The sequence below is a fragment of the Megascapheus bottae genome, chromosome 19 (assembly GCF_031878675.1).
Source record: "Megascapheus bottae isolate mThoBot1 chromosome 19, mThoBot2.hap1, whole genome shotgun sequence".
Taxonomy (NCBI): Eukaryota; Metazoa; Chordata; class Mammalia; order Rodentia; family Geomyidae; genus Megascapheus; species Megascapheus bottae.
The window spans coordinates 5,649,337-5,676,063 of record NC_143527.1 but is presented as its reverse complement, the minus strand read 5'-3'; the positions used below and the strand labels follow the sequence as shown (position 1 = coordinate 5,676,063).

At 35.8% G+C, this 26,727-nt stretch overlaps 1 protein-coding gene across 1 annotated transcript in view; it reads left to right on the top strand.

Moving 5' to 3' along the window:
• The window catches only part of Ccdc102b (coiled-coil domain containing 102B), a 140,578-nt gene extending 117,289 nt beyond the window's left edge, over nt 1-23,289 (top strand). Inside the window, exon 9 of the mRNA XM_090353530.1 lies at nt 22,006-23,289. Within this exon, the coding sequence (XP_090209656.1) occupies nt 22,006-22,227 (222 nt within the window). The 3' untranslated portion in view covers nt 22,228-23,289. The remainder of the gene's footprint in view (nt 1-22,005) is intronic.
• Nucleotides 23,290-26,727: the final 3,438 nt, after the last annotated feature.

Sequence of the window (26,727 nt, the reverse complement as noted above, 5' to 3'; positions counted from 1 at the left end):
TCTATTTTCTTTGCTTTCTAAGACAGTTTAGTTAATGGTAGTCTCACTCATCCATTTTTTTTCTTTCCTTTTGTGTTTGTTGTCATATTCTAAAAACATTGCAAAGACTCATCAGTCTTTGCAGCTTGTCCTTCGAATTTTTTTCTAAGAGTTTTATGATTTTGAATTGCAAATTTAAGTAATAAGTTCATATTAAGATGTGTTTTGTGTGTGGTATGAAATAAGGCTGTTACTTTCTTATTTTTTGGACATTCAGTTTTGTCAATATCACTTACAGAAGAGAATATCCTTGCTCCTTTAATAGATAGGTTGATGAGATTGAATCCAGGCTTCTCTGTTCATTCTATTTCTCAATCATTTATTTTCATGCCCTTATCATAATTTATAAATTGTGGTATCCTTTTAATCAGGACAAATCTAGACCTAATCAAGAAATTTTATTTTATGAATTCATTTATAATCAAAATTAAAAATAAAAATTAGACAAACTTATTGGCACTGCCATGTTTATTTCAGCACTATTCACAATAGTCAAGATAGAGAAACAACTTAAATATCTAGTTTTACGTGGGTGAACTATGCAAATAAAGTGGGCATACACAATGGAATGGGATCTATCCTTTTAAAAGGAGCAAAGTATCTAATATGTGATATCATGCATAAACCTTGATGGTTATGAAAGATAATGAGTGGGGGAAATTGGAAGCTATTAGTTAGTGGATACAAAGGTTCACTCATGGAAGTTCTGAAGATATGCTATAAACATCATACCTCTAGTTAGTGAAATGATATTACACAACTAAGATTTCATTACAGGAATTCTCATGTTAAATAATCTTCCAAAATCAAAATGAAGTGAAACAATTCATTCTTCTCTTAGATTTTATTAACATTATTTTATGTCATATTTCAAATGATTCTTAAGGATTGTGAACATGAAATACAAGGCTTTATATACTCTCAAAGGCTTTTTGGGTTAGAGTTAAACATTGTCACTGCTAATAATAAGCCTTCATGTCAGCACCCTTTTACTGTTTTCTTCTCCTTTAAATAGACTGAGATGTTGAGGGATGTTCAGATATTTGATTCCCTAATTGATGGTTCTTAGACCCTTCACTGGTGACTTGATGCCTTGAGTACATTTGCTAAGTAGCTTGCCAGATGGCCTTCATGGTAATGTAGCTGCTTTGATACCTTGAGGAAGCAACCATGCAACCACACCTACTTGCTGTCAGGAAACATCTCTGGCTCCATAAGGTCTGTATATCACCACAGATTCTTCAGTCAGCTGACATCAGACATTCTCTATCACAGGCTTTGGTGAACTATAGCTTCCACTTTCACCAAGATTAGTGGGAGACGTGGGGTTACATTTTCCCTGTTGGCCAGCAAATGGCTTTTGATGAATGCCTCCTCGGAGACTGAGGATTTGAGGTGGAAGGAAAAGGGACCAATGACACCCACTGGGATTTTATGGTGCTTTAAAAACACCATGAGTTTTAAAATGAATAATAATTTCAAGAGCTTTAGTTGAATCAATTTACATAACATTAAAATGCCCATGTGATTTTTCATTATTTATTTAATATCTCATTGATAATTGTATTGCCTTATCGTTGGCAACCCCACTATGTTTCTATACTCTAATTTACATAAGTAAGAGAGGAAATATTGAGCTGTGGATTCATCATACCACCTGTTAAAGCCTAGATATGACTGCTACCATTTCTTCATTTCTGACTTTTCTTTGTCTGAAAATCAACCAGTGATCACTGATAATCACAGCAAAATTCATGATCAAGTATGACTGCTTTCAAGTAGAGGGTGCATTCCTATTTGAAAATACATACATGCATAATCAGAAGGGCTATGAAGTCAATTTATATTCTGATGAAGAAATAATATTTTTGGTGGAAAGAAAAGAAGTAGAAAGTCTAGGCATAGTAGCTCTTATTCTGTGTAAGGTACTTTGTTTACATTGCCTGATTTAGTATATATGAATCTGTAATCAACTTGTAGAACTAATAATAACAAGTCTTGCTTCAAAATAAAGAATTGTGATGTTAGGTCATAGAAACAGTTTATATATCAACATTACCCACAGTGAAAAAATAATTTGAATTAACTTTGTTCTAAGTGAAACCAGTCAATAAAATGTGTGAAAGCAGTGACTGTTTCATGTAAATATCACAGTACCATGGAAAAGCAGTGGAAAAAGAAGATAGAGAATTTGAGTTTATAATGCTATAAAATGGTTCACATATTTCTTTAATAAGAAGACAAACATTGAATGTCTTTAATGGGTTTACAGTAAATTGTTTTATGAATATTCCTGTATAAATTACTTTCTTAGCATATGATTTAATTTACAGGAAGTATTCAGCAAGGTAATTAGCATAAAATATTAGAATGCAGCTATAAAGCAGTTATGTTATTTGGCCAAAAATGTTATTTGAAATGAATAAGAAGGCTTTGGAATTTATCTTATATTTGCTTCATTTGTTGTCTTGTAGATATTTCATAAAAGTGTTTTTGCCTGTGGTATTCATAGAAGTTAGCAATTCTATAGAAATGTTATTGTACCATGAGGTTTTCTGTATTGTACATGACTTTCAACTACTCTAAAGATTTTAATGAAATTAACCTCCCCTAATGTATTTACCCTCTATAAGCTGTATAAGTTTATTTCATCTTTAAATTCCATGAGAAATAGGATGTCTGAACATTTTACTGCAGATATCATCCTTATTTTTACAGAATATATTTTACACACTGAACATTTATTTCAACAGATATTTATGGTTAATGTATCCTGGAAGATTACTTCTTGCTTTGCGAATGAAAAGCCAAATTCGTATTAAGGAATGTCACTCTGAGACTTGTCATATTTTCTAATGTGTTCTAGCATATATCCTGTCTTAGGACTTGCTTTTAACTTACACTCCTTTCCTAAGGTCAGAGGAAAGTTTTTTTAGATTTGTGAAGCAAATTAAGCATCATTTCATTGAATCCCTAGAGTCCTTGCTCCACATATTGCATAGATAACTGTAAGTGTGTATGTTGGGTCTACTTTCTCCTACTCACTACAATCTGCCCTCTGGCTCCAAGAAGGGAGTTTTCACCTCACTAATGTCTCAACATTAACTTATTATTTTAGTATCCAGATATATCATGACTTTTTTTTTTGTAAGTCATAGGACTTGAACTCAGGGCCTGGGCTCTGTCCATGAACTCTTTTGCTCAAGGCTAGTGCTTTACAACCTTGAGCCACAGTGTCACTTAGATCATGACTTTCAAAGCAGAAGTCCTTACACAATGAAATCTTTACACGAAATAAGATTGCCTATTCCATACATCGTTTACAGTGCTACTTATGATCCGCATGAAAATTATATAATCAGTAAGTTATTTTCCATTCATTTATTCCTTTGCTCAGTGTTCAGTAATTATATCGAGCACTTGTATAAGGGCCTGGATTTCTGTAGTAGTAAATCAAAGACCATTGCCTGCACTGAGTTTTCAGTCAAGTAAATTGATTTTTTAAAATGTCAGCTCTCACTAACTTCCTTGTGTCTTTTTATTCTTTCTTTCTTTTTGTAAATTATCAGAGTGATGTATAGAGGGGTTCAGTTACTTTTGTAAGGTAGTGAGTACATTAATTCTTGAACATTGTTACCCCTTCTCATGTTTTCTCCTACGTACCCTCCACTCATCCCCTCCCGCGTTGTAGAGTTTATTTCCGAGGTGCCGTTTTATGAATATCGCTGATTCATTGGTTCATTCTTTGTCCTTTGTCTCATCAACTTGGTCTTCCTTTACCATTCTCTGATTCAAATAATCATATACATAAATGCATATACAATACACCAGGTACCAAAGTCACAGCATTCCTTATGTCTTGTTTTATCACCTAAATAACTTCTTCATATTGTCACTAATCCTTCAAGTATATGTGTGTATACATGTGTGTGTTTATTGTGGTAAGAGAGAATTATGCATTATATATTATTTCCTGCAAACTTTCTATCATGAAATTCCATCAGCCATGGTTTCTTTCTTATGGAATTTGATAACTAGAAGTTAAGGCTCTTTTTAAGGTGTCCCCCTTTAGGGGACACCTTAAAACATCCCTTTAAGCTGTTATTATGAGAGGTATTTATAAATGTATCACCAAATGAGAAGTGTTTCACACAATATTGCTGGGAAAATCATAGAAAGCCTGTTTCCACAGTAATCAGAGACAAAATATTAGGAACATATTTAATGGGCAATAGTTTATTTATCATTCAAGTTTTTTGTTTTTTTTTTTACTTTTTCTTTTTTTTCTTTTTTTTATAATTTTTTATTGTAATTAATAAAAGGGTTACATGATATTTGCCAGATAGAAGGTGCATTAATTCACATACATTGATACCCTTTCACATGTCTTGCATTCAAGTTTTTTACATATCACTTATTCGATACAGAAAGAGGGTTCTTTGAGATAAAATAAACCATTATACAACAAGTTTTATAAATTAGAGGTAGTGTAAATATTCATATATTTAATTTAGGTAATTCTTTTTTAAATGATTTGCCCAGACCTTACTAGAAAAAAAATAGATTCTCCTGTTTCATGGCAAGTATAGGAAAATGACATGCTTTAGGGCGTTACCTAGACTCATCTGATTCTTCAATGATACCCAAGCAAAATCTCCATTATCTGATTGCATGAATGGTTTTTATTTTCCTCCTTGTTGCTTATCCCATATTTTTCCACTCGTTTATCTTATCTGTAAAATAATATGAATAATAGTACAAATATTGTTTGGAGAATTAAATGATTTTATATTTGGTAATAGCCTAGACTACTCTATAGAAAATTAGCAACTAATGTTTATTGGTATAATTTTTTACATTCAATATACTTGATCTTTTTAAGCAATACTAGAATATAATGTAAGATATTGATATAAGTACTATGGAAAGCAGTATGGCAGTTCCTCAAAAGACTAAACATAGAGCTCCCCTATGACCCAGCAATTTCACTACTTGGCATTTACCCAATTGTCCAGAAACAAGGGCATACTAAATCCACTATTCATTGCAGCACTATTTACCATAGCAAAGATATGGAACCAACCCAGATGTCCCTCAGTTGATGAGTGGATCAACAAGATGTGGTATTTATACACAATGGAATTCTATGCCGCCATCAGAAAGAACAACATCTCCTCATTTGTTAGGAAATGGAAAGGCTTGGAAAAAATCTTATTAAATGAAGTAAGCCAGACTCAAAGGAACAGGTTCAGTGGTTTCATAATCAGTAGAAACCTTGGGCTCTCCTAGCAGAGATTTACAATAAAACAAAACCTAGATACATAAGGCCATATAGAATGATGCTAAATGAAAGGACCCCCAGGATATGGAAACAAATCCATATAATGAGTGATTGTTGTCCTTAATATATTATGTTCTCTCATTTCTTTTGCTGTCCTTGTTTATCTCATATTGTTACAGTATTTCACTTTGTTATCTGATGTATTGGATATATGCATATATAGTTATTTGAAGTTGGATAGGGAAGGGAGGAAAACAAGATGAGGGATGGGGGTAGTGGAAAGAAATGGGGACCAAGACATGAGAAAGGGTATCAATGTATGTGAAGTAATGCACCTTCTATCAGGTGAATATAACGTAACCCTTCTATTAATTACAGTAAAAATATATGAAGAAAAAGATATTGATATAAGTTAAGTATCCAAGCAACCAATTTGTTTTGGCATTAGGTAACTAGGCTAACATTCCCACAACGAGGTGCTATATTGAAAATAGTTTTACAAAGAACATGAGCTTCGTACTTTCCCCTATGGAATAGGAAATGAAATGTGATTTTGTGTAGCACACGTGCATATATAATACGTGAATCCGAATACCTGATTGCAGTCAAAATAGGCATCGAAAAGACAAACGATGCCAAATATTTTGACCATCAAACATCAATTTTAGAGAGGCACAGTCTTTTAAATCATAGTATATCACATGATAAAACCTTTCACTAGCATTTGTATTTAATAAGTTTCCACCATATTCATTTTGATAAATTCTAATTTCTCTGTGTTTTCGTTTGCTTCTTGGCATACATATGTAAGTCTGCCCCAATCTATCAAATTAAATAGAATTGCTCTCCATATCACAGTGCCTGATGCAACTTGTGATTGTGCAATGAGACAGCAAATTCCTACTCAATTGTGTTTCCTCCTTTAACTGTTCTTCTTCCACAAATCTGTTTACATTCTTTCTCCTGGTCCCAGCAATTTGTGCATCAAAAACACAATATGTGCGTGCCTGTTTAGGAAACCCCACTTTCAATTTTGGCTGGTCTAGCTTCCTAGTCCATCCTGAGGAGTCACTATCAGATCAGCTATGTTCCTGCTTCCATGCCCCCCTTTTTTTTTTTTCCAGTCCCCGGCTTAAGCTCAGGGCCTGAGCACTGTCCTTGGATTTTTCTCAAGGATGAGCCTCATCACCACTTCCAGCTTTTTCTACGTATGTGGTACCAAGGAATCGAACCCGGGTCCTCGTGCATGCTAGGCAAGCACTCTACCACTAGGCCAAACTCCCGGCCCTCCATGCCCTTTAAAACTAGCTCTACCTTTGTGAAGACTTGCACTGCTATGTAAGAACAAGCGCAGGATAAGTTCTAGCTTTTGCATACCATCAGTCAATTTCTCTCTGAGTAGAGAAACTTGTCTAGGCCACTAAAAAGACAAATGTAGTCTTCTTGCTTCTGTTGAGGCCTCTTGTCCTTTTGCATAACCCGTAGTGGTCATTTATGATTTGGCATGTCATAATGTATCACAGCTATGGATGTGCCTTATTTCTATACTGTAATGTACATGCATCCTTTCAGATAATTACTAATTACATAACTGGATCTGTCCTGTATGAAATGGATAAAAATAGGTTATCTTTGTCTTTCCTCTCCTTTTCCTTGTTTTTTTTTTTATTTCTTTCCTCATGTATCCCTTCCCCTCAATGGTGTCTTCTGAGAACACAGGCGGTCAAAATGATGTCCCCTATTCCCACAAAGATGGAAAGTACACTTAAAATATCTTAATTTTATTTTACTGTGTGTAAAGTATCTTAAACCACAAAAGGAGGTTTCTATAGATATTGACTTAGTAACTTGGAAAGTAGGTGGATTTTTAAAACAACAAAGCAAAAGCAAAACTAGACTTGGGGCTGTCTTGTGGTTCTTCTACTACAAAAAGCATTAGAATTTGGACTAAGTTTTTTGTTCCATGTTTCTTTGGGTAGACATTTCCAATAGCTGAGATGGGTCCATGAAATGCACATAATTTTTGTAGCACCCAGTGCTTTCTTTTCCAGTGATTGGATTAAAGATCAATCATATTTTATGTGATTGCATTATCCAACATAGTCACTAAATAAAATTTCATTAGTTTAGAGTCATTATAAGTAAACAACAAACTCGTAAATCATCATGACTGTGGGGACATATTTTTGAGCTCCTGCCTTTTTACAGATCATATTTGTCTATTCTTGTCATGACAGCCACAGGCTGAAATATTTTTTACTGTAATGTGTTTTAATTTCATCAGTGAAACCTGTAGTATTTTATTTAAAAGGTTTTCTTGGTGCTTCTCTACATTCATGTTGCAAAAGGCTCCCTACATTATTGTTTCAAGTTCTAAACAAAATTTTATTATGATCTGTTTGATTTGGATAATTCATTTAGAGACTGGATTTTTATATCACTGATGGTTATTCTTCTCAAAAGGAGTAACGACAGTATGTAATCTCCTGACCCTTTAAAATGTGCTTTAAGGCCGGGAGTTTGGCCTAGTGGTTAAAGTGCTTGCCTAGCATGCATGAAGACCCAGGTTCGATTCCTCGGTACCACATATAGGAAAAAGCTGAAAGTGGTGCTGAGGCTCAAGTGGTAGAGCTCTAGCCTTGAGAAAGTCCAAGGACAGTGCTCAGGCCCTGAGCTCAAGCCCAGGACTGGCAAAAAAAATGTGCTTTAAATACAATTTATGAATTTATAGCTCAGTTTATTCTTATTTCACTTGGTTCATGATGATCATTGATATTAATAACTAATATTATTAAATCTTCCTTGTGTCTTAGCTCTTCTAGGTCATTTTTACCTGTATTAAATGGCATTAGATTGCCTGTATTCATTTTGTAAATAATAACCAAATTGGGCCCGATGCATTTTCCCAAGTTTTCAGTTTATATTGATGTTTACTTGTTTACCATTGCAATGAAAAAATAAATTTCTTCCTGTATTTCTAATAATGATAATGCTTAAACATTCTAAAATGTTTATTTGGGGGAAATTTGGATAGTAGCACTAAAACATGATGAAAATAGGAATCGTAAATGTTTGTCTAGAACTATTTTTAAGGTGAAATATTGAGTGAAGATGGCAGGTATGGCTCTCTTATACACAGGGGTGTACATTACCTCCTGTTTCAGGTAATTTACTGAATTCTTTTTAGATTTTAAATTTTTCACCAAATGCATTTAGATCATACATTAAAATGATTTAAGATTATCTTTTCTCTTTCCCCTTGGCAACTTATGGGTTGAGTCATATAAATAGCTTCCTAATAGAAAAAACATTTCACTCTGCCAGAAAAGGCATGTCTTAGTCATGTTTTATTATGTATTTAATCCACCGCTAGATTCACTTTACCCCTACTTGACTTAGGATTTATCGTTTTTATTCTTCATTTCATTTCATATTCAGCTAAAATACTTCATTTCACTTCACATTATATTGTATGTGACAGCATATTTTGTCATTAAGCACCAAATTTGCTCTGGATGCGTGCTCCTTAATGTATGAGTTGGTTTTGGCAGAGAATTGTCATTTGATTTTATCCATGCACGTACACTTTTGTGTATCTGTATATATACAGATATGCGCATATATACCTATATGTATGATAGACATATATATTAGCGAGTTAAATGATATATTCAGCATATGAATAGGTACAGACGTTTGCCATTTTCACTTCTGTTGAAGGCAGATTGCCTTGAAGTCTGCCATCGTTTTTGCTCTGTCCAGTTCAAACCACATGGCAATGCTGAAAGCGAAGGCTTTGTAGGCACACACATACTCACGTATGAACTGAGAATTACTCTTCCTTATGCATTCAAATCTGTGTTAAGCTAGACACATCAAATGCCTGTTAACTAAGCACTTGTGAAGGGTAAGCACTATGGATTGACAGTACCTAGATCAACGAACAAAAACACCGTATCAAACAATTAGTCAATCAACAAAAAGATGAGCTAATAAAATAAAATAGCTCCTGCCTATAATTTTTGCTACTGAAATTAAGAGGATTGCAATTTTAGGCCAGCCTGAGAAGAAAATGTAGTAATGGAAGTATCTGGGTAGCAAGTTCCTGCCATCTCAGCTACAATAGGAAGCACAGAATAGACAGATCACTGTCCAAATACATGCCCAGTCAGGAAGTGGGACTTCCACTCAAAAGTAGTGAAAAATAAAAGCTTATATGTCTCTGAGGTGTGGAGAGCCTTTCTAGTGAGCACAAGGCACTGAGTTCAAACTTCAGTGTGACACAAAGTCCACTCTGAGTCGATGGCTAAAATATCACATTGAAATTTGTAACTCATGTCCTCAAGCCCAGCTTTAAATTGCATAATACAATGCCAATACAAACTGCATAATAAGTATTTCCTCATATTAGTACTTTTGTTATTATCCTTTTGCTGTTATAATTCATATTGCTTAATGAACTTTCAAGAATACAGTAATACTTCTTGGTGCTTAACAAATTCTTTTTGCAATTTCAGTCTCAAATTGTCCTACAATTGCTAATATCCTCTTTCTGTATTGTCTAGAGAGACAATCATGCTATTTCCAACAAAAGATCAAATATGCCAGACACCGAGACAAATGTAAATGCCAAACGTTAAATGACATTATAAAACAACTAAGTATTTTTAATCCCAGAATCCGTTTATGAAGATTAGAAACATGGAAATGAACGAGTGAGGATAAATATGCTTAAAATATATATCATTATGCAGTGCACCAAAGGTCTGCATGTGTAATCCTAGCTACTCAGGAACTCGAGTCCTGAGGATCATGCCTCAAAGCCAGCACAGGCAGAGAGCACAAAACTCCATCTGTGGGCTGGAGGCCTGGCTCAAGTGGTAGGTCCAGTACCATGCCACCAAAAATCAATTAATAAGCAAACTGTTTCCTCCTTTAAGCAACACATGCTTAGTTAAATCCTATCATGGGTCATTATTTTGTGTCTTAGGATATATCAATGAACAAGGCAGTTGAAGTTGTATGGAAGCAATGTATATTTTAAGAAAAAAATAAAGCAACACATAACATAATCAACCTCACAAATGCATACCCTTTAGAGAAAATAGAAGTTACCTAATTCTCAGTTTGCTATATATACAAGCAATTTTTACTTTCTAGTATACTTTTTTAGCTTATTTATTGCTTTTTATTTTTTAGAGAACACCTAGGTGGTCATATTTTAATTTTATGGAAATATTAAAATAGTCTTTAACTTGAGGTTTCAGATAATGGATATATATTTTTGCAGCACTTTAATCATTAGAATATAATTTATCTTTCCTTCTAAGATTTCCATCTATAAAGATATAGAAGTATTGGTAGAAATAGCCAATAAAAATATTTGTGAGGTGATTTGGAGCCCAGTAAAACTATTCAGCAGGATTTTAATATCGTGTGTTGTCATCTTATAAAATACATATATATATAGTATTGTCTTCTAAAGTTATACATAAAACTCTTTGGTAAGATAAAATCCTAAGATGCACTTATATTTTTCCAGTTAGCCTCATAAACCACCAAGATTTGTATCATCAAATAAAATACAGTTTTCCACATGAATGTTTTCATCTTACAACCGTGTCCAAAGTACTCAATTTCCATTTTCAGGAACTTACCATTTTGTCTATAATGGGAAGAGTACCATAATCAGAGAGAGATCTTGAGGAGTAATTAAATTATCCTGAGTATGATATATGTAATTTGGGTGAAGATATGAACTCTTCCAGACATTTAGTAGATCATTTTCTCACTCTTACACTTTTCATCCGTCTGCCAAAATGAAATGAACTTTGGGCAAGTAGCCAGTCAATTTGGACGACAGAGATGAGGGTGAACCTCACTCACGAAGTAGGTTTCTTGGCACTCAAGTGGCTCAGTGGATGCAGCAGAGAGGATAGAGGCACCTTGAGGCCCCATGTCCTCTCTTTCTATGAACCAAATCCATAAAATTCACATGATAGCATGTGCTGCTGGCAATAAAAACATTCTTTTTCCATTCTTTTTCACCAGATAGAAGGTGCATTACTTCACATACATGGATACCCTTTCTCATGTCTTGGTCCCCATTTCCCTCCCCCAACCCCTGCCCCTCATCTTGTTTTCCTCTCTTCCCTATGCGACTTCAAATAACCAAATATGCATATATACAATATATCAGATAACCAGGTGAAATAAAAATGTTATTATTTTGCAAGACTCTAATGAAATGGGTTGGATTTTTTTAATGATCTACATATGTATTGCTATGTATTTACTAGAAGCAGCACTTTTTGTACATGCATACATTTAAAGGACAATTTGGCACTGAACAGTTTTAGCTTTAAGGTTAAAATGCATCTCACACGTGCAAGGTTGAAGTTCAATAATGTCAATTTGTCTATTTAGGGGATAATATGAAGCAGATTGATATATGGTTAGTTAAGGAATACGTGCAGGTTCCTTTGAGAAAGAAAACCAGTGACCTTAAGGTATATATCTAAAATCACAGACTGAAAAAATAAATTGCAATAGCAGTAATTTCTAGCATCTCAACACACTTGTCAAAATAAAGGACTTTAGAAAGAAGCCAGCTTCTAGTAAACCAAAATTACATATACTTACACTTCCCTCCTAGATCCTGTGTGTCCCTAGATCTTAGGAAACCATATGCTGTTTGGGCAAAAAAAGGAAATCTTTCCTGTGCTTGTATTTGATGTCACTAGTATAATATCATGAGACCTCAACCGAACTAAACTAATCATTAGTGATTTAGTTATTTGAAAGTAAAACTAAAAAGTGATGGTCAAAATCCATTAAGATTATAGAATAAATGTTTATTCAATCCTCAATAAACAAGTCATAAACATCATTTCAACTGACAATGCCTCTAAAATAAGAACTATAAATATATGTATACTTAGTATACCACCAAATAGAAAAGAATAATAAATATTTTCAGCTTAGAAATTTTGACTATTGATTAGTATGAAACTTAAAATTTACTTAGAAGCACGTTACTGCATCTTCTATGAGTTCGACATTTGAAAACTTTGGTTACATTTATCTTATTGTGCCTGGTTCATTTCATCTGTTTTTATACCTTGCAGGTTTATACATTTCAGTGAATAACAGGATTCTTTCCTTTTTCAATCCTGAATGATGGTCCATTATTAATATTTAATTCAACAATTTTTCACCATTTATCTTGCAATCAGTATATAAACTGCTGCCATATTTTAATTATTGTGAATTACTGCAACAAACAACTTAAAGACCTATTGAAAATACTGCAGAAAATGTTGGAACAAAATCTGCAGTATGTAATATGAGCTAAGTATAATATCCATTGGCTGTAGTATCAAAATATATTTTAAAATGTAAGAATAAAAATCTGTGCCCTTGTTTTTGATTATAGACCTGGAGGATGTTTGGAGCTTCCATTAACAAGGATTGTATCTCAAATATATGACAAGCTTCCAAAAACCTAAGTGAGCCTCTCACATTCTGGCATTCTGATTTACAGATTATTTATGTAAATAGCTAATCCAGGAATCTGAACTGCCAGAGAAGCTGAATAGCTGCACCACTAGCTATGAACAACAAATTACATATATAGCTAGGCATGCTTGACAATGTAGCAACTAGTCCTGAATAACTAGCTCTTTATAGAAGTAGTCACATATTAGTTACACAATTAGACATGTATAACTGTTTCATATATATATATTTATATAAATATATGATTAGTTGGTTGCTGGTATATAGGTGTGGTTAATTTTATGTAAATTAAGCTATTGGATTTATGGTTTCATTTTAACTTTCTAACTTTAGCCTCCAATGCTTTTCTAGAATTAACAATGCAGACAAAATTCCAACTTAAATATTTCCCACTGGAATACTTATTTTCATTTCCTATTTTACAGTAAAAAGAAGTCTCCTGACTCCCATGCTATTGCTTGGGTGTGCCTCTTCATATTAAAATATAAGATAATTTTAGGAATTGTAATAGGTAACACATTCTGAGTTTTGGATGGGGAAACCTGAATTTGGGAAAAACAGATAAGATTAAAGCAATGAGTTAGCCTTATGGTTTATATCTAAATTTTTTCAGCATTCAATAATGGCTCAGAAGATTGATGCAATAGTATCCTTGTCTTCTCATATTTTGTTCCCAAAGCAAGAGCTTAGATTAAAAGATGATACCTCTTGATATTTTATGAGATACTGCTTTGGAGGCATTTATGATCTGTATTTATCAGCATCTCAAACAATGTTACAGAAAATCTTAAATTCAAAGCAATAGGATGAAGTCATTTTGGAATATTTCCACATCAATTCATATTTTCATTTTTGTATGCTTTTGAAATACCTCATACTAAAATGATACAAATAACACTCACCTCATCATTCCAATATTCTGTAGATTCTCAGAGGCCAAGTGCCAGGAGGGCCTGGGAAATAATTTCCCAGAGTATATGTACGGAATGCGGGTGGGGACAAAGCTAAGAGCAATAACCAGATAGCCAATGAGCACAAGAAATAAACAGAGCCATTCAAAGCACTGATTTAATGAACCTTTGCATGTCATGAGAAAAGCAGGTAGTACTGAGTGAGAAAGTGAAGGAAAATGTAGAGCTAGTAGCTGGGCAGAAGCAGATAAGGTTCTTGATTAAAGCAGTACGTCTCTTACCATCAAAACCGATAGGGTTCTGAAAATGGAAGAGGGCATTGTTTACAAGTACTATAAGCTTGCACAGACTTGAAAACAATACATGCAAAAAACCATACAGGACTGATGATCAAAATACCAGTAAAATCTCCACTGGAAAAAAAGTTTTTGATTCATTGTAAATATCTCTAGCAATTAGTTCTCATATGACACACGAGAGAGGATCCACCTTGCTTTGTATTTGGGCCTCAGGAAGCAGTGTGAGCAGGACATTATTCTTTTTTTCTGGAAAGAAACCATATGGTAACTAATTGCACTCATTAAGTTTGCTTCCTCTCATGTGGTTCATGTGTCACCAAGTTCTGTGTTCAGATCCTGACATGGTCTCATTTCAGCTCAGCCATTGGCTTCTTCTTGCTCCTCCCTCCTCTCCTACCTGTTTCTGACTCCATGAGCTGGTCTCTGGCTATTTATCTCATGACCTGGTCTCATTTCTGGAGATCAGCCTGCCCTCTGTTTTATTTCATACCTCTGAGTGTTCTGTTTTGTTTTTGTTTTTGTTTTGTCTTTCCCTCTCTCACACAATTCGCTAAGGAAAGGCATGTGTCAGATGCATCCTACGGTTTTCAGTTTTTACACTTCTCTACGATTCTGATGTTGTTGTGGTTAACGACTCCTTTGGAAAAGACTGATGCTCTTAACTGAAAAGATCTTTATACTTTTTTACTCTCCTAATAAAACTGAAGATTAACTGCAAAGTGAAATACAAATTACTTTGTTCTTAACCCAATACGGAAGATACTGTCTGATGTTAGAGTGCTTGGTTGATCATACAAGCCACAAATGGCATGGAAAGCAGGAAACGTCTTTCCTAGATGGCTCTTGTGAACTACCTCTGCTCTTCTCCTTCACTGATTAAAAGGCAGAGTCACACACACAGAGCTGTTTCCTATTCTTAGTGGACACTAATTTCTCATGGTTGTGGAATTTGGTCCCTTCTCTGGATCCAAGTTTCTGCTGCTCTTCACTTTGGCCTGTATTGGAGGGAAGGTGAGAATAATGGCTTCCCACAATGCTGCCATCTTCTCCCTTCTCAGTGGGCTTTTGCAGAGCTGGCACCTTGGCTAGAAGACAGGAAATTGGAAGGAAATGTTTTCTTATTAGTCTGTGCTCTTCACACACCCTGGAAAGCTTTAAATTATTCCACTGTAGAAAATAGTTGTTGTCAATTCAATCGTGTTTATTCAATAAGCCCCAATCATGCAGATGATTTTTATTATTAATGGTAAAATGAAGTGAATATTTAAAATGGGCACTTTGGTTCATATATGGATATTCCCTAGAATAGCTTTACCTAATGAAATACAACAAAGATTTCAAAACTGTTGTGTCCCTGATAAATTATCCTCTCCACTAAAAGTAAGAGGAAATTGCAATTTTCCCTATCAATATGTCTAGTTCTTTATTTTTGTTTTTTTAGAATATTGTATTCTTTCTCTGGTGGATTTTCTTTCCTTTCTCTATCTTGATCTTGGTCTCTGATTACTTCCTACTAAACATGAGGAACACTTCCTCTGGTGTTATCTGTTCCTAATTGTTTCAACAGCTTCCTTATTTTTCTCCTCATTGATCCTTCTTTCTCTTCACCAGTGCAAGAAGAATTACTTGGCCATTGGTCCTGTAAAACTCAACATACAAGTCCACTAATTTTATGTAAATTATTCATTGCTAGGGAATTATGAGCAAATGCAATAGCTTTCATTTATCAGGAGAGTTTCCTCTGTGCCGTTCTTATGGAAAGAGAAGCCTGATCTATAAAATAGAATTTAGCATTTTTAGCAACAACAGGAAAAGATTTTTCTCTGAAGATTTTTGGCTGTGTTAAATTACAGGGCACTGGGTGTGGGTGAGAACAATTCTGTTATGCAGTATTACTTATGTTCATGTACAGGGTGCGGAAAATCAAGCGTGAGTCACTCGATAACTTCCTCTCCTCTAGGCTTCTTGGGGAGGGAAGAGAACCTGTGATTCAGTCCACCGTTTTCAGGAGCATACATTAAGGGCAGTCTCTTCCCAGCTTGGCTATGTCTGCTTCCTCTGCTTCCCTTCATTTTATCTTTGTGGCCCTCAACTCTGGTGACACACTTGTAGAATGATCTCTGAGTCACCTTCCACACCAGCCAAGCTGTCTCTGTCCCAAAGCCTTAAAGCTTTTCTTTCTTCACTGGCTCCAAACTCCAGTCCTCAGGTGTGAACCTCCTGGGTGGCTAGGATTGCAGAAGCAAGGCAGTGGGGAAGCGAAGAAACAGGAAAGGTTCTGGAGTCAGAGCGAGCAGAACTTTGTCACGGTTCTCACTTGTCATTTCACAATGTCTCATACTCATGAGATATACATTCAGATATCTTTGATTTTTTTTCTGGTGTTACTGAGGGTTGAACTCAAGCCCTTCTACTTGTTAGACCAGTGCTTCACCACTTGAACCATGCCTCCAGTTCTGCTGTGTCTGGTTATTTTGGAGGGAAGTTGACTGAAGCTTTTGTTTTTGTTTTTGTCTTTTTACCTAGGCTGGTCTAAGACTCATGTCCTCCCTGCTAGATCTCTGAGCAGTGGTTGTGGTCTTCTTATTTTGATACAGTGCATGCTCTCTGGGAAAGGCTTGCAATGAAATCCCACTCACTCAGCAAAGAACATATTCACATTGAATTTCTGTTCATTATGCTTTCCTTTGAGCCCCACCAAAGGGCCTTTGTCTCCAGTGATGAATTTATAGTTAGGGTTTTATTCTTTAGATAATAATAATAATAATTATTAGCTAAATGTCTGCAGAAAGTGCCATGTTACTGCTATTATGTAGTAGGCATTCTCTAAACATTTGAAAATACTATACATTATTCATATGCGATGCATGAATATACAGTACAAAATATCCCTTTGAGATATTTATTACTATCTGGTACCTTTCATACAGTAGGAAAATATTCTTCACAATCACAGATGGCTTGAGTTGTACTAATGAGAAATGATTAAATGTGTATTATGGAATTAGAAATACATTTGTTTTCAGCTCAGAGAGGGAATTTAGGTGACATATTCTCAATAAGTGTTTCACTAGACATAGAACATATTAATGAATGTGTAAACTAGAGTTTTATCTCACAGAGTGGTCTCTCTCTTCTCCCCTCAGCCAACGGTCTCTCTCTCATGTCTCTCTCTGTCTCTCTGTCTATCCTCCCCTACACACACACACACACACACACACACACACACACACACACACACACTGCTATGACTCACTGCTCTTGAACAAAGCAAAGGCATTCTTAATGCAGCTTTCTATTTTCCTTCTATTCCATTTGGTAATATCAGAAGCACTTAGTCATAATAACTGGAAAAATGCGGTTTTGTAGACAACATGACAATTATGTCAGAAAGCCATTGCATTGAGATATAAATAAGAGAACTGCATTACTCTTGTGCACTGTCTCTAATATCTGAGCCTACTTGCGGAGACTGAAAACCTGTAATATGAAATCTGAAAGGTCAAAATGGAAATTTGTGAATGGTAATTCGTAACGGAAGCACACGGCTTAGTTCCATATAACTAGAATGGCTAAGTCTCTTTGTTGAGTATTGTTCACATTTAAAGGACGTGCTTAAATCAAAACAACTCTAAGATTCCACCTCACTCCAGTTAGAATGGCCAGGATCAGGAAAACGAATGACAGCAGATGCTGGAGGGGATGTGGCCAGGAGGGATCACTACTACACTGTTGGTGGGAGTGCAAACTCGTTCAACCACTATGGAAAGCAGTGTGGCAGTGCCTCAAAAGGCTAAACATAGAACTCCCCTATGACCCAGCAATTCCACTACTTGGCATTTACCCAACCATCCAGAAACAAGGACATACTAAATCCACTAGCACAACAATGTTCATTGCAGCACTATTCACCATAGCAAAGATATGGAACCAACCCAGATGTCCCTCTGTTGATGAGTGGATCAACAAGTTGTGGTATTTGTACACAATGGAATTCTATGCTGCTGTCAGAAAGAATGACATCGCCCCATTTGTTAGGAAATGGAAAGACTTAGAAAAAATCATATTAAGTGAAGTAAGCCAGACTCAAAGGAACTTAGGCTCAATGGTTTCCCTCATTTGTCATAATCAGTAGAAATCTTGGGCTCTACTAGCAGAGATCTGCAATAGAGCAAAATCTTGATACATAAGGACATATAATGTGAAGCTAATTGAAAGGACCTCCAGGATATTGAAACAAAAGCCATATAATGAATGATTGTTGTGCTTAATGTACTATGTTGTCTCTCATCTCCTTTGCTGTCCCTTGGTTATCTCATATTGGTATAGTATCTCACTTTGTTATCTGATATATTGAATTTATTTGTATTTGGATATTTGAAATTTGATAGGGAAGGGGGGAAAACCAAGACGGGTGGGGGGTGTGGGGGGGGGAGGGAAATGGGTACCAAGACATGTGAAAGGGTATCAATGTATGTGAATTAATGCACCTTCTATCTGGCAAATATCATGTAACCCTTTTACTAATTACAATAAAAAAATAAAGGACGTGCTTAGCTAGTCTCTGCCAAGATATGGACAGGAATCACTACAGAATATGGAAACATATAATACAATATTTTATATGGATATGAGTTCATCTTTTGTTTACAATATAGAGCCAACACACATTTAATACACTCACAAACATAGCACACATAACACATACATACAAATTCACACACACACACACACACACACACACACGCATACACACATGCACACACTCTTGCAGGGTTGGAATCTCCATAAGGCACTCTGTATCCTTATCTTCTGCTATTCATTCTTAAGGCAATTTCCTCCAAAGCTTTCCTCCTCATTTAGTAACTTTTAGTTAATGTTCAACTGTTAGATACTACCTGAGTTCAGCTGGCATGGAAGGCAGGCATCTAGTGTTTGTGTATCAGCAGCCTCTAAAAGAGCAGCCATAAATATTTATAAATAATATTTCAGGCTACCAGAGTTCTCAGTGGAGAAATACTATCCCAGTATTCAGTGAAATTACTGAGCTGCCAGAAAGCCAATCATTACCGTCTACTCTCATATGATAAATATTTTCTCTGCTTTTTAATATTAGTTGCAAATGAAAATATATCAACTAAATCAACACTGTTGTAATTTTCCCTTCTTCCTGGCTTCTCTAGTTCTGCCATCCAAGTAAAACTAAAACTTCCTTTTTCCATTTAGAAACTATGGTCCCCAAACTCTTTTTGATGTTTCCATGTTCCCTTCCCATCATAATTAAATTCTCTTAATACTAAGATTTAAGTTCTATGCATAGTCTAGGCAAAACTAAAATACCTGCCTCTCCTCTTTTTCTTCTATACCAAATGCTTCAAAAAAATCGAAGAGGTTTTCTACAAGTCTGCACGCACCTCCCCTCATAGGTCTGCTCTCTCCTCTGATGTTTCCAGTGATGTCCCAGTCTTTCTGACTTTGCTTTCAAGTGAAGCCTGTCCGTAAAAGTATGTGTAACAAGGATTCCACTCCCCCACCGTCTGTCTCTCAATATTTCCCACAAGGATCATATTTTTATTCTATCAAATTAACTGTAACTTGAAAAAAACTAAGTAGCAGTTGATTTGTAATAGATAATGAATAATATTATGGTTTCATCTTTCAAGAGTAATTACATATAGTGTGAGTATGTAAATCGGAGGCATATAAGATATAATGTAAATAATGAATCATTTTTGTTTTTATTATTTGAAAAATTCCAATTCAGTCTTCTATTGTCCCCCCAAAATATTTTAAATGTTGCCTTAATAAGTAGTTAATTGACTTGATTATTCTGTGGTAGGAATGGGACCCTTGGCCTTGAGTGCAGGCAAGCTTTCTACTGCTAAGCTATATCCTCAACACTCAAAATATTCCTTACATTTTGAACACTGGAAAATAAGTTATTTCAGATAAATTTTATGGTTTCCCTCATTTACCATAATCAGTAGAAACCTTGGACTCTTCTAGCAGAGATTTGCAATAGAGCAAAACCTAGATACATAAGGCCATACAGTATGACACTAAATGAAAGGACCTCCAGGAATAGAAACAAAAGCCATTTAAAGAATGATTGTTGTCCTTAATGTACTATGTTATCTCTCATCTCTTTTGCTGTCCCTTAGTTATCTCATATTGTTACAATATTTCACTTTGTTATCTGATATATTGGATATATGTGTATTTGGTTATTTGAAATTGGATAGGAAAGGGGGGAAAACAAGATGAGGGTGGGTGTCGGGGGGAGTGAAATGGGGACCAAGACATGAGAAAGGGTATCAATGTATGTGAAGTAATGCACCTTCCATGTGGCGAATGCAATGTAACCCTTCTATTAATTACAATAAAAATAGATGGAAAAATTTCATGAATACCAAAATGTCTTTTAGGTAAATGCTAGAAGTGATGAAATTTGAAAAATGACAGAAATCAAATTTCCACTTTTCTTTTTCTCATCTCCTTGTCTGCCTCTTTCCCCTCAATCTTTCTTTTTCTTTATTTTCATATCACACAGTCTTTATTTATATGATTTGTTCTAAAACAACTTAAATAAATTTTGTAAGCCTAATAGCAAATCACTGAGGAAAAATTAAAACCCCAAAGCATTTGCGTAGTGGTAAATATATAATTCCTGAGACACAATCATCATCTTGTAGATTTATTATGAACTTTCCATTAAGCTCTACCTTACTGTGTATACCACGTGTACTCTTTTCTCTTTGACAGATCTAGAAAGATCTTTGTAACATTTTCCATTGTCAGTGCAAATGGTAGAATTGTGTACCTTATCATGTGCTTCCTTGTCACAGGACAAAGCATTGACCTTGACATGTGGTGATTGTCTTCTGAGGGGAACTCAAAAGTCAGTGTGAATTGTAAATGTGATTGGTGATGTGATTCAGGAGACACAGCAAGTTGTTGGATGGCAAGGTTGCCTTGACATCACTCACCATCAGTCAGACCTCTGGAATGCCAGGGCAAGCTGCTACCTGCTCACTCCCCATCTGTCTCCCAGTTGAAAGCAAAGGTTGTAAAGTTAACTCACCTGGTTAAGTTCACTTAATACATAGCTAGATCATCTGTGTTTCCACGAATGACAACTCAGACTGCCCAGTGTGCTCGTTGTTAGAGGACTGATTGTTGGCTCTGTCTGGTCCACACATGTCTTATTGTCTCCTTGAGACATGTTTTATTGTTTCCTTAAGGCACTAGATCCCTTTCTCAAGTTCTCTGAGCCAGACTTTTCTAGTTTCAGGAGGGGGAGCAATTGACAAATGAGCAGGGCATCTAAAAATACCTATATTCATCAAAAAATTTGAAGAAACAGTTAACTTTTAGTACTTCTACTAACTATGTAGATGAATAGTTCTCTGGCATTTATTATATTAAATTTTATTCTTAACATTTGAAAATATGGGTAAAATAAAATACCTCTTTACAGAGGTAAAACAAGATGATTTTATTCAACAACATGAAGAGCTAGGCATGATGGCCTATGCCTATAATTCCAGATACTCAGGACACAGCCCCCGAAGTATGATAAACTCAAGATCAGCCTGAATATATTAAGGAGACTGTGTTTCAGAAAATAAATACAAACTAAAGGACTAGTGGTGTGCTGAATGAATGTAGGTATTTGCCTAGGGTATGTGAGGTCATGGATTCAATCTCTAGTACCACTGAAAGAAATGGAATAAAAAAGGTACTATTTTTTTGCCACTTTAGCTACAAAGGAATATGTCTTCCATTTGTAGTGGAAAGCCAATCATAATATTTAATTACAGAACCGTGTGTTTCCAGATGAAGGGTGATTCAGCTGTCTTCTTCCTAAAGTCTTTTCTCCTTTTCAAAAGAGCTTGTCATTCTCCAGACTGCATCAGTGCAGAGGAAACATAATGGGACTTGTGTTTTCATTTGAAAGGAAATGTTGGAGCTTCAGCATGCCTTCCAGAAGCTCAGCAGACAATACGAGGCAAAGGAAGCAGAAGCGACTCATGCCAACCACCGAGCAGAACAAAATGAAGCAGAAGTGAAGAGACTGAGACTTCAAGTGGAGGAACTTAAACTGGGGCTGGACCAAGAGAGTGAGGTATTCAGAAGGGATCCCATGCCAGGTAGCCCTTTATGGAGTACACGAAAATAATCAAATAACAACTTCTATAAGGCTGGGAGCTGATGGGTCACTCCTCTAATCCTAGCTACTCAAGAGGCTGAGATCTGGGGGTGGCAGTTTGAAGTCATCCCAGGCAGGAAAAGTTTGTGGGACTCTTATCTCAGGTAAACTACCAAATGGAGAGAACTGCAGCTGGGCTCAAGTGGTGGAGTGCTAGCCTAGAGCAAGCAAAAACTCACACACACACAGCCCTTTATAGGAATCACTAAAATCAGCTTTGAAATGATAACAAAAACATGAAAAGATCTCATAGACAATACGTATGTCAGAGGTGGTGTGTCAGTATCTTCAATGTTTCATTCCACGGAGTTCTTGTCATTGTGTGTATTTCAACTTTACTTGTATTTTAAGATTGGAGCATGTGTCAAAGACAGGTTCTATCTGTGTGATGATATATCATGATATTCCAGGGCACTCTGGAATAGATAACTCATTTTGTTGTATGAAGTCATCTCCGAATTGATTACCAAATAGTCCAGACGTTTCTAGAAGATAGACATCTCAGTGCAGAATACTGAAAAAGCACTTGTGCTCATGGTGTGATTTCAAATGCACAAGCTCTCCTTTAGGAAACCATCCCCCACACGAGCGTGACTGGGAGGCAGTCCCCACATGCCCTTGTCCCCACACACCGTTGTCTCAGGGTGTCACCTTTCACATCTGCTTATCCGCATCAGTTCATGACTCTGAGACAAAGCGTCATAGACCCCCTTCAGAAAGTCTCTTCTGGTCAGTGCCTAAGAAATTAATATCAAAAACAAACCACAAAACCAGAAAAAAACAAAACAAACAAGACCTCCAAAACAACTAAAACCCCACATGACGTTCTTTTCTCTAGGAATATTTCTAAGGATATGTGTATAGTGAATTAAATTAATTCCTGTAAGTCAGAAGAAGAATGTAGTGGTGTCACCAGCCTGTTTAGAGGGATTTTTGCTGTTGTTGTGTTAGTTTAATCATCACCACTACTCCTATAGTTTATCCTGTGGGCATTACGAAGTTGGAGGCCGGTAAGGTGATAAGTGAACTCCCTGGTTTGTGGATATTGCCTTGGGAAATTGCTTGTGATTAAATCCTTGGTAAAGCCATGATGATATGTTCTAGCGCTTGTGGTTTCATGAATTATTAGTCTACACAGATCTCACTCAACAACCTGGTTGAATATTTTTCCAGCGAGCTACCTTCCCAAAGATGGTCCCACTGGTTTCATCTGCCCGGGATTATGGTTCTCAGGTAGCAGTGCTAAGCTGGCCCCCATGAGGTGTGAGCAAGCCCTGCTGACAAGAGCTGTGCACACTGGCAGCCAGATGAAGCCTGCAGAGCCTCGGCAGGCCTCTGGGCACCTGTTCTTTCCAGTCTTCAGGCCGACAGGGCCCAGACAGACTTGGCTTTATCATAGACTCTGAGAAGGACACTGAGCAGACTTTCTGATTTATGTTGGAATCTGCATAGGTAATAATCAGTATTTGCTGTTAAAAGCTGCTCACAAATTGGAAGAGTTTATCACTGCAAAGGAAAATAAAACCTAGTAGGACCCGAACGACATGTCACTATGACAATCTAGGAAAACAGGAGAACGTTGTATTTCGTAACTGGAATGATGGAAATGTCTTTTATGGAAAGGTGAAACTTTTGGTTAATTTGTTTCCTGTAATACCCTGGAAGATAGATGATAAACAGAAAGCACTTCCTGTGATGGGTAAAAAGATGTGAAGTAATATTTCTTGATTGTTTCAGGTACATGTAGCAAATACCTCATGGAAAGGTGAACTTAAAAAATCACTGTAAAGCTTTCAAAGATATATAGAAGATTATGTAGTCATTTAAGGAGTTGTGTGACTTCCAGGATTGTTAGATACATTTTTTTTCCAGAGGAGAAAATATAATACAGGAGATGTCGTGAGCAACAAAGGTCAATAAAAGTTGAACTTGAGTAGCCAAGTCCTTGCGAGCCAGTGCTATGGCCATCAACGGTATTAAGGGGCTGCTTCCAGTAAGATCTTTCCCTATAAATCCTAAATGCTCAACAAAATATTGCTGGGAGAGATGAAGAAGATTGTGCTGCTACCAGAACATCTCATAACTCAAAGTAACTGCAAGTAGCTCAGAGACAGTGAAATGTCTCCAGAAGAATTGTGCAATGGGATATCGACCTGTGGAAGCTACTGGAATTAAAAAGAAGTAGACTTATTCTTTATGAAAATTATACTGACAAATTAGCACCCAGCCAAGGCCAAAGAAATTTGTTCCTTAACGATTTGAAATAACTCTTGACTCCTTTAGATTTCCATGGAAATGGATCTAGTTAAGCATTTTATTAACACCTGAAAGGGAATAATGGCCACGGGTAAATTAAAGTACGGCACATCACATAAGAACTGACGAGGATGGTGAAGAAGATAGGATTATGATGAGGCCTGACTTTATAAATGGCAAAATTAAGGACCATAGAAAACACCCTTTGTTGGAATGGCTGTCGTAGATCAATAGCTTCCTAAACACAAAGAAACAGAAATTATATCCTGCTTTGTAGGCAGGTATTTTCAGCAAGCGCTATTACTAAATACAAGGCCATCTCTCAGGGGCGGGGCAGTGGCCTCTTGCAACATTCCCAAGTTAACATTTCATGGATATTTCCTGTTTCCCTTTATTATACAGAAATAGTCATTGCTATTTTCTTGCCCTACGTTTATTGTGATATTATTCCGTGGTAGGTGAGTCGGAAAAAAGGACCTCTCCTTAGAGTTCACATATTTCTGGAGCAAGAGAAGACATATGTGATGTAGAAATGATCACATGCTCTTACATCTTTATACAATGCTGTGTTTACAACAGTGCAGCTTAGACCATCTTAATCTTACGTAGAATAGCATTATTGAAGGGTAAATAACTATTTAGAACAAGAGTAAATATTCTGAGTGAAGAAGTAAAGAAAGTAGACTGTGAGCAAGAGGGTGTATGTGAGGAGAGCATGTGTGCATGTGGGTGCGTGCGTGCATGTGTGTGAGCACACACCCACTTGCACACGGTAATTCTGAATACACATCTCACCATCAGTGGCTTGATCTTAATACCCACCTGACAGTTCAAATATATGCATCTTTCCAATAGAATTATTAAGTGCTTACAGTTCCCTAAGAAGAAGCATTTGGGTATTGCACAAACCCTGGAAAAAATGCATTGAAATACATATTCAACACACAAACTATCTCAGAGTTTTGCACTTCTGGGCCAATTAATTGATTATCAGAGAGGATTTACCCAAAGTACTCTTAGCTCTTCTTGGTTGTGTAATCTAGATTACTTAATTGCATTTTCTAGGCCTTCAGTGTTTTTTTTTCTTCTGATTAACGACCATCACTGTTTTAGATGATTGGAGCCAAAATTGTATTTCATCAAGGAAATACAATTTTAGATAGCAGTCAACATTTCCATATTTTAACTTATCATTGAGAAGCAAAGAGAATTATGTCTGTTTCATTGCAAGCTTTTCAATTTCATAGTAGCAAATTCTTCAAATTGCAATTAGTGTTTAATTGGAACTGCCAAATGCAGAGTTTTCAACTCCCACAAGTCAACAGATTTTTAAATAAGTGCAAATGAAATATTAATCCTCTGTACTTTGGCAAGAATAAACATCCTTGTGCTTTAGGAGAAAACCCAGGGTCTGATTAAAGGAGTAAAGAATTAAAAATTACTTTTTGGACTAATTGCTTTTTGTAAGCAAATTTACACAAAAAGCCAAACTTCACGTTTACTTGTTAAGAGTAAACATTCATTAGTCAACATTTAAGTTTTGTTGAGGGAGTCGTTTATATTACTTTATATAAAAGTAAAATTTCAAGTTGATATCAACATTAAAATTTCAAAATGACTTACCATTTTAGGAAATAATTTCATGGAAAACAATAATATAATAAATTGTTAGAGAGAAATAGATATGAACTGAAATCATTAGTGTATATCTCAAATATTTAGGAGACAATAAATATATCTAATCATTAGCAAGAGACAAAAGTGAGGTCACCAAAAAAATAAAGAAAATAATGAGATAGTGTTTACCAAACCAATATTTTAACTTTTGCAAAACCACATCATACCACATGAAGAAGGAAAAATAAAAGCATGTAACACTCTGACACTCTACAGATGTCTTGATGTATAGATCTCATATGCCCAGGCAATTGTACATAGAACTGTATATAATTGTACATATAATGAATGCAAAAGTTTGGACAACTCAGCTTATTCATAAAATTGAAAGTGTTAAACTTAATCCTACTACATAAATGAATCTTTGACAAGCCAGTTTGCCTTCCTGGTACTGTCTCCCCTCCACGGACCCTCGGTTTCCTTTTTCGACTGTTTCGGATCCCACATGATGAGTCATGTTGTAGTTCTGACAGATTCCACACAATTCGTATCCTTCCTGCTCATCCCTGTGTCAGAGATGTCAGACGGGCTGTTTTG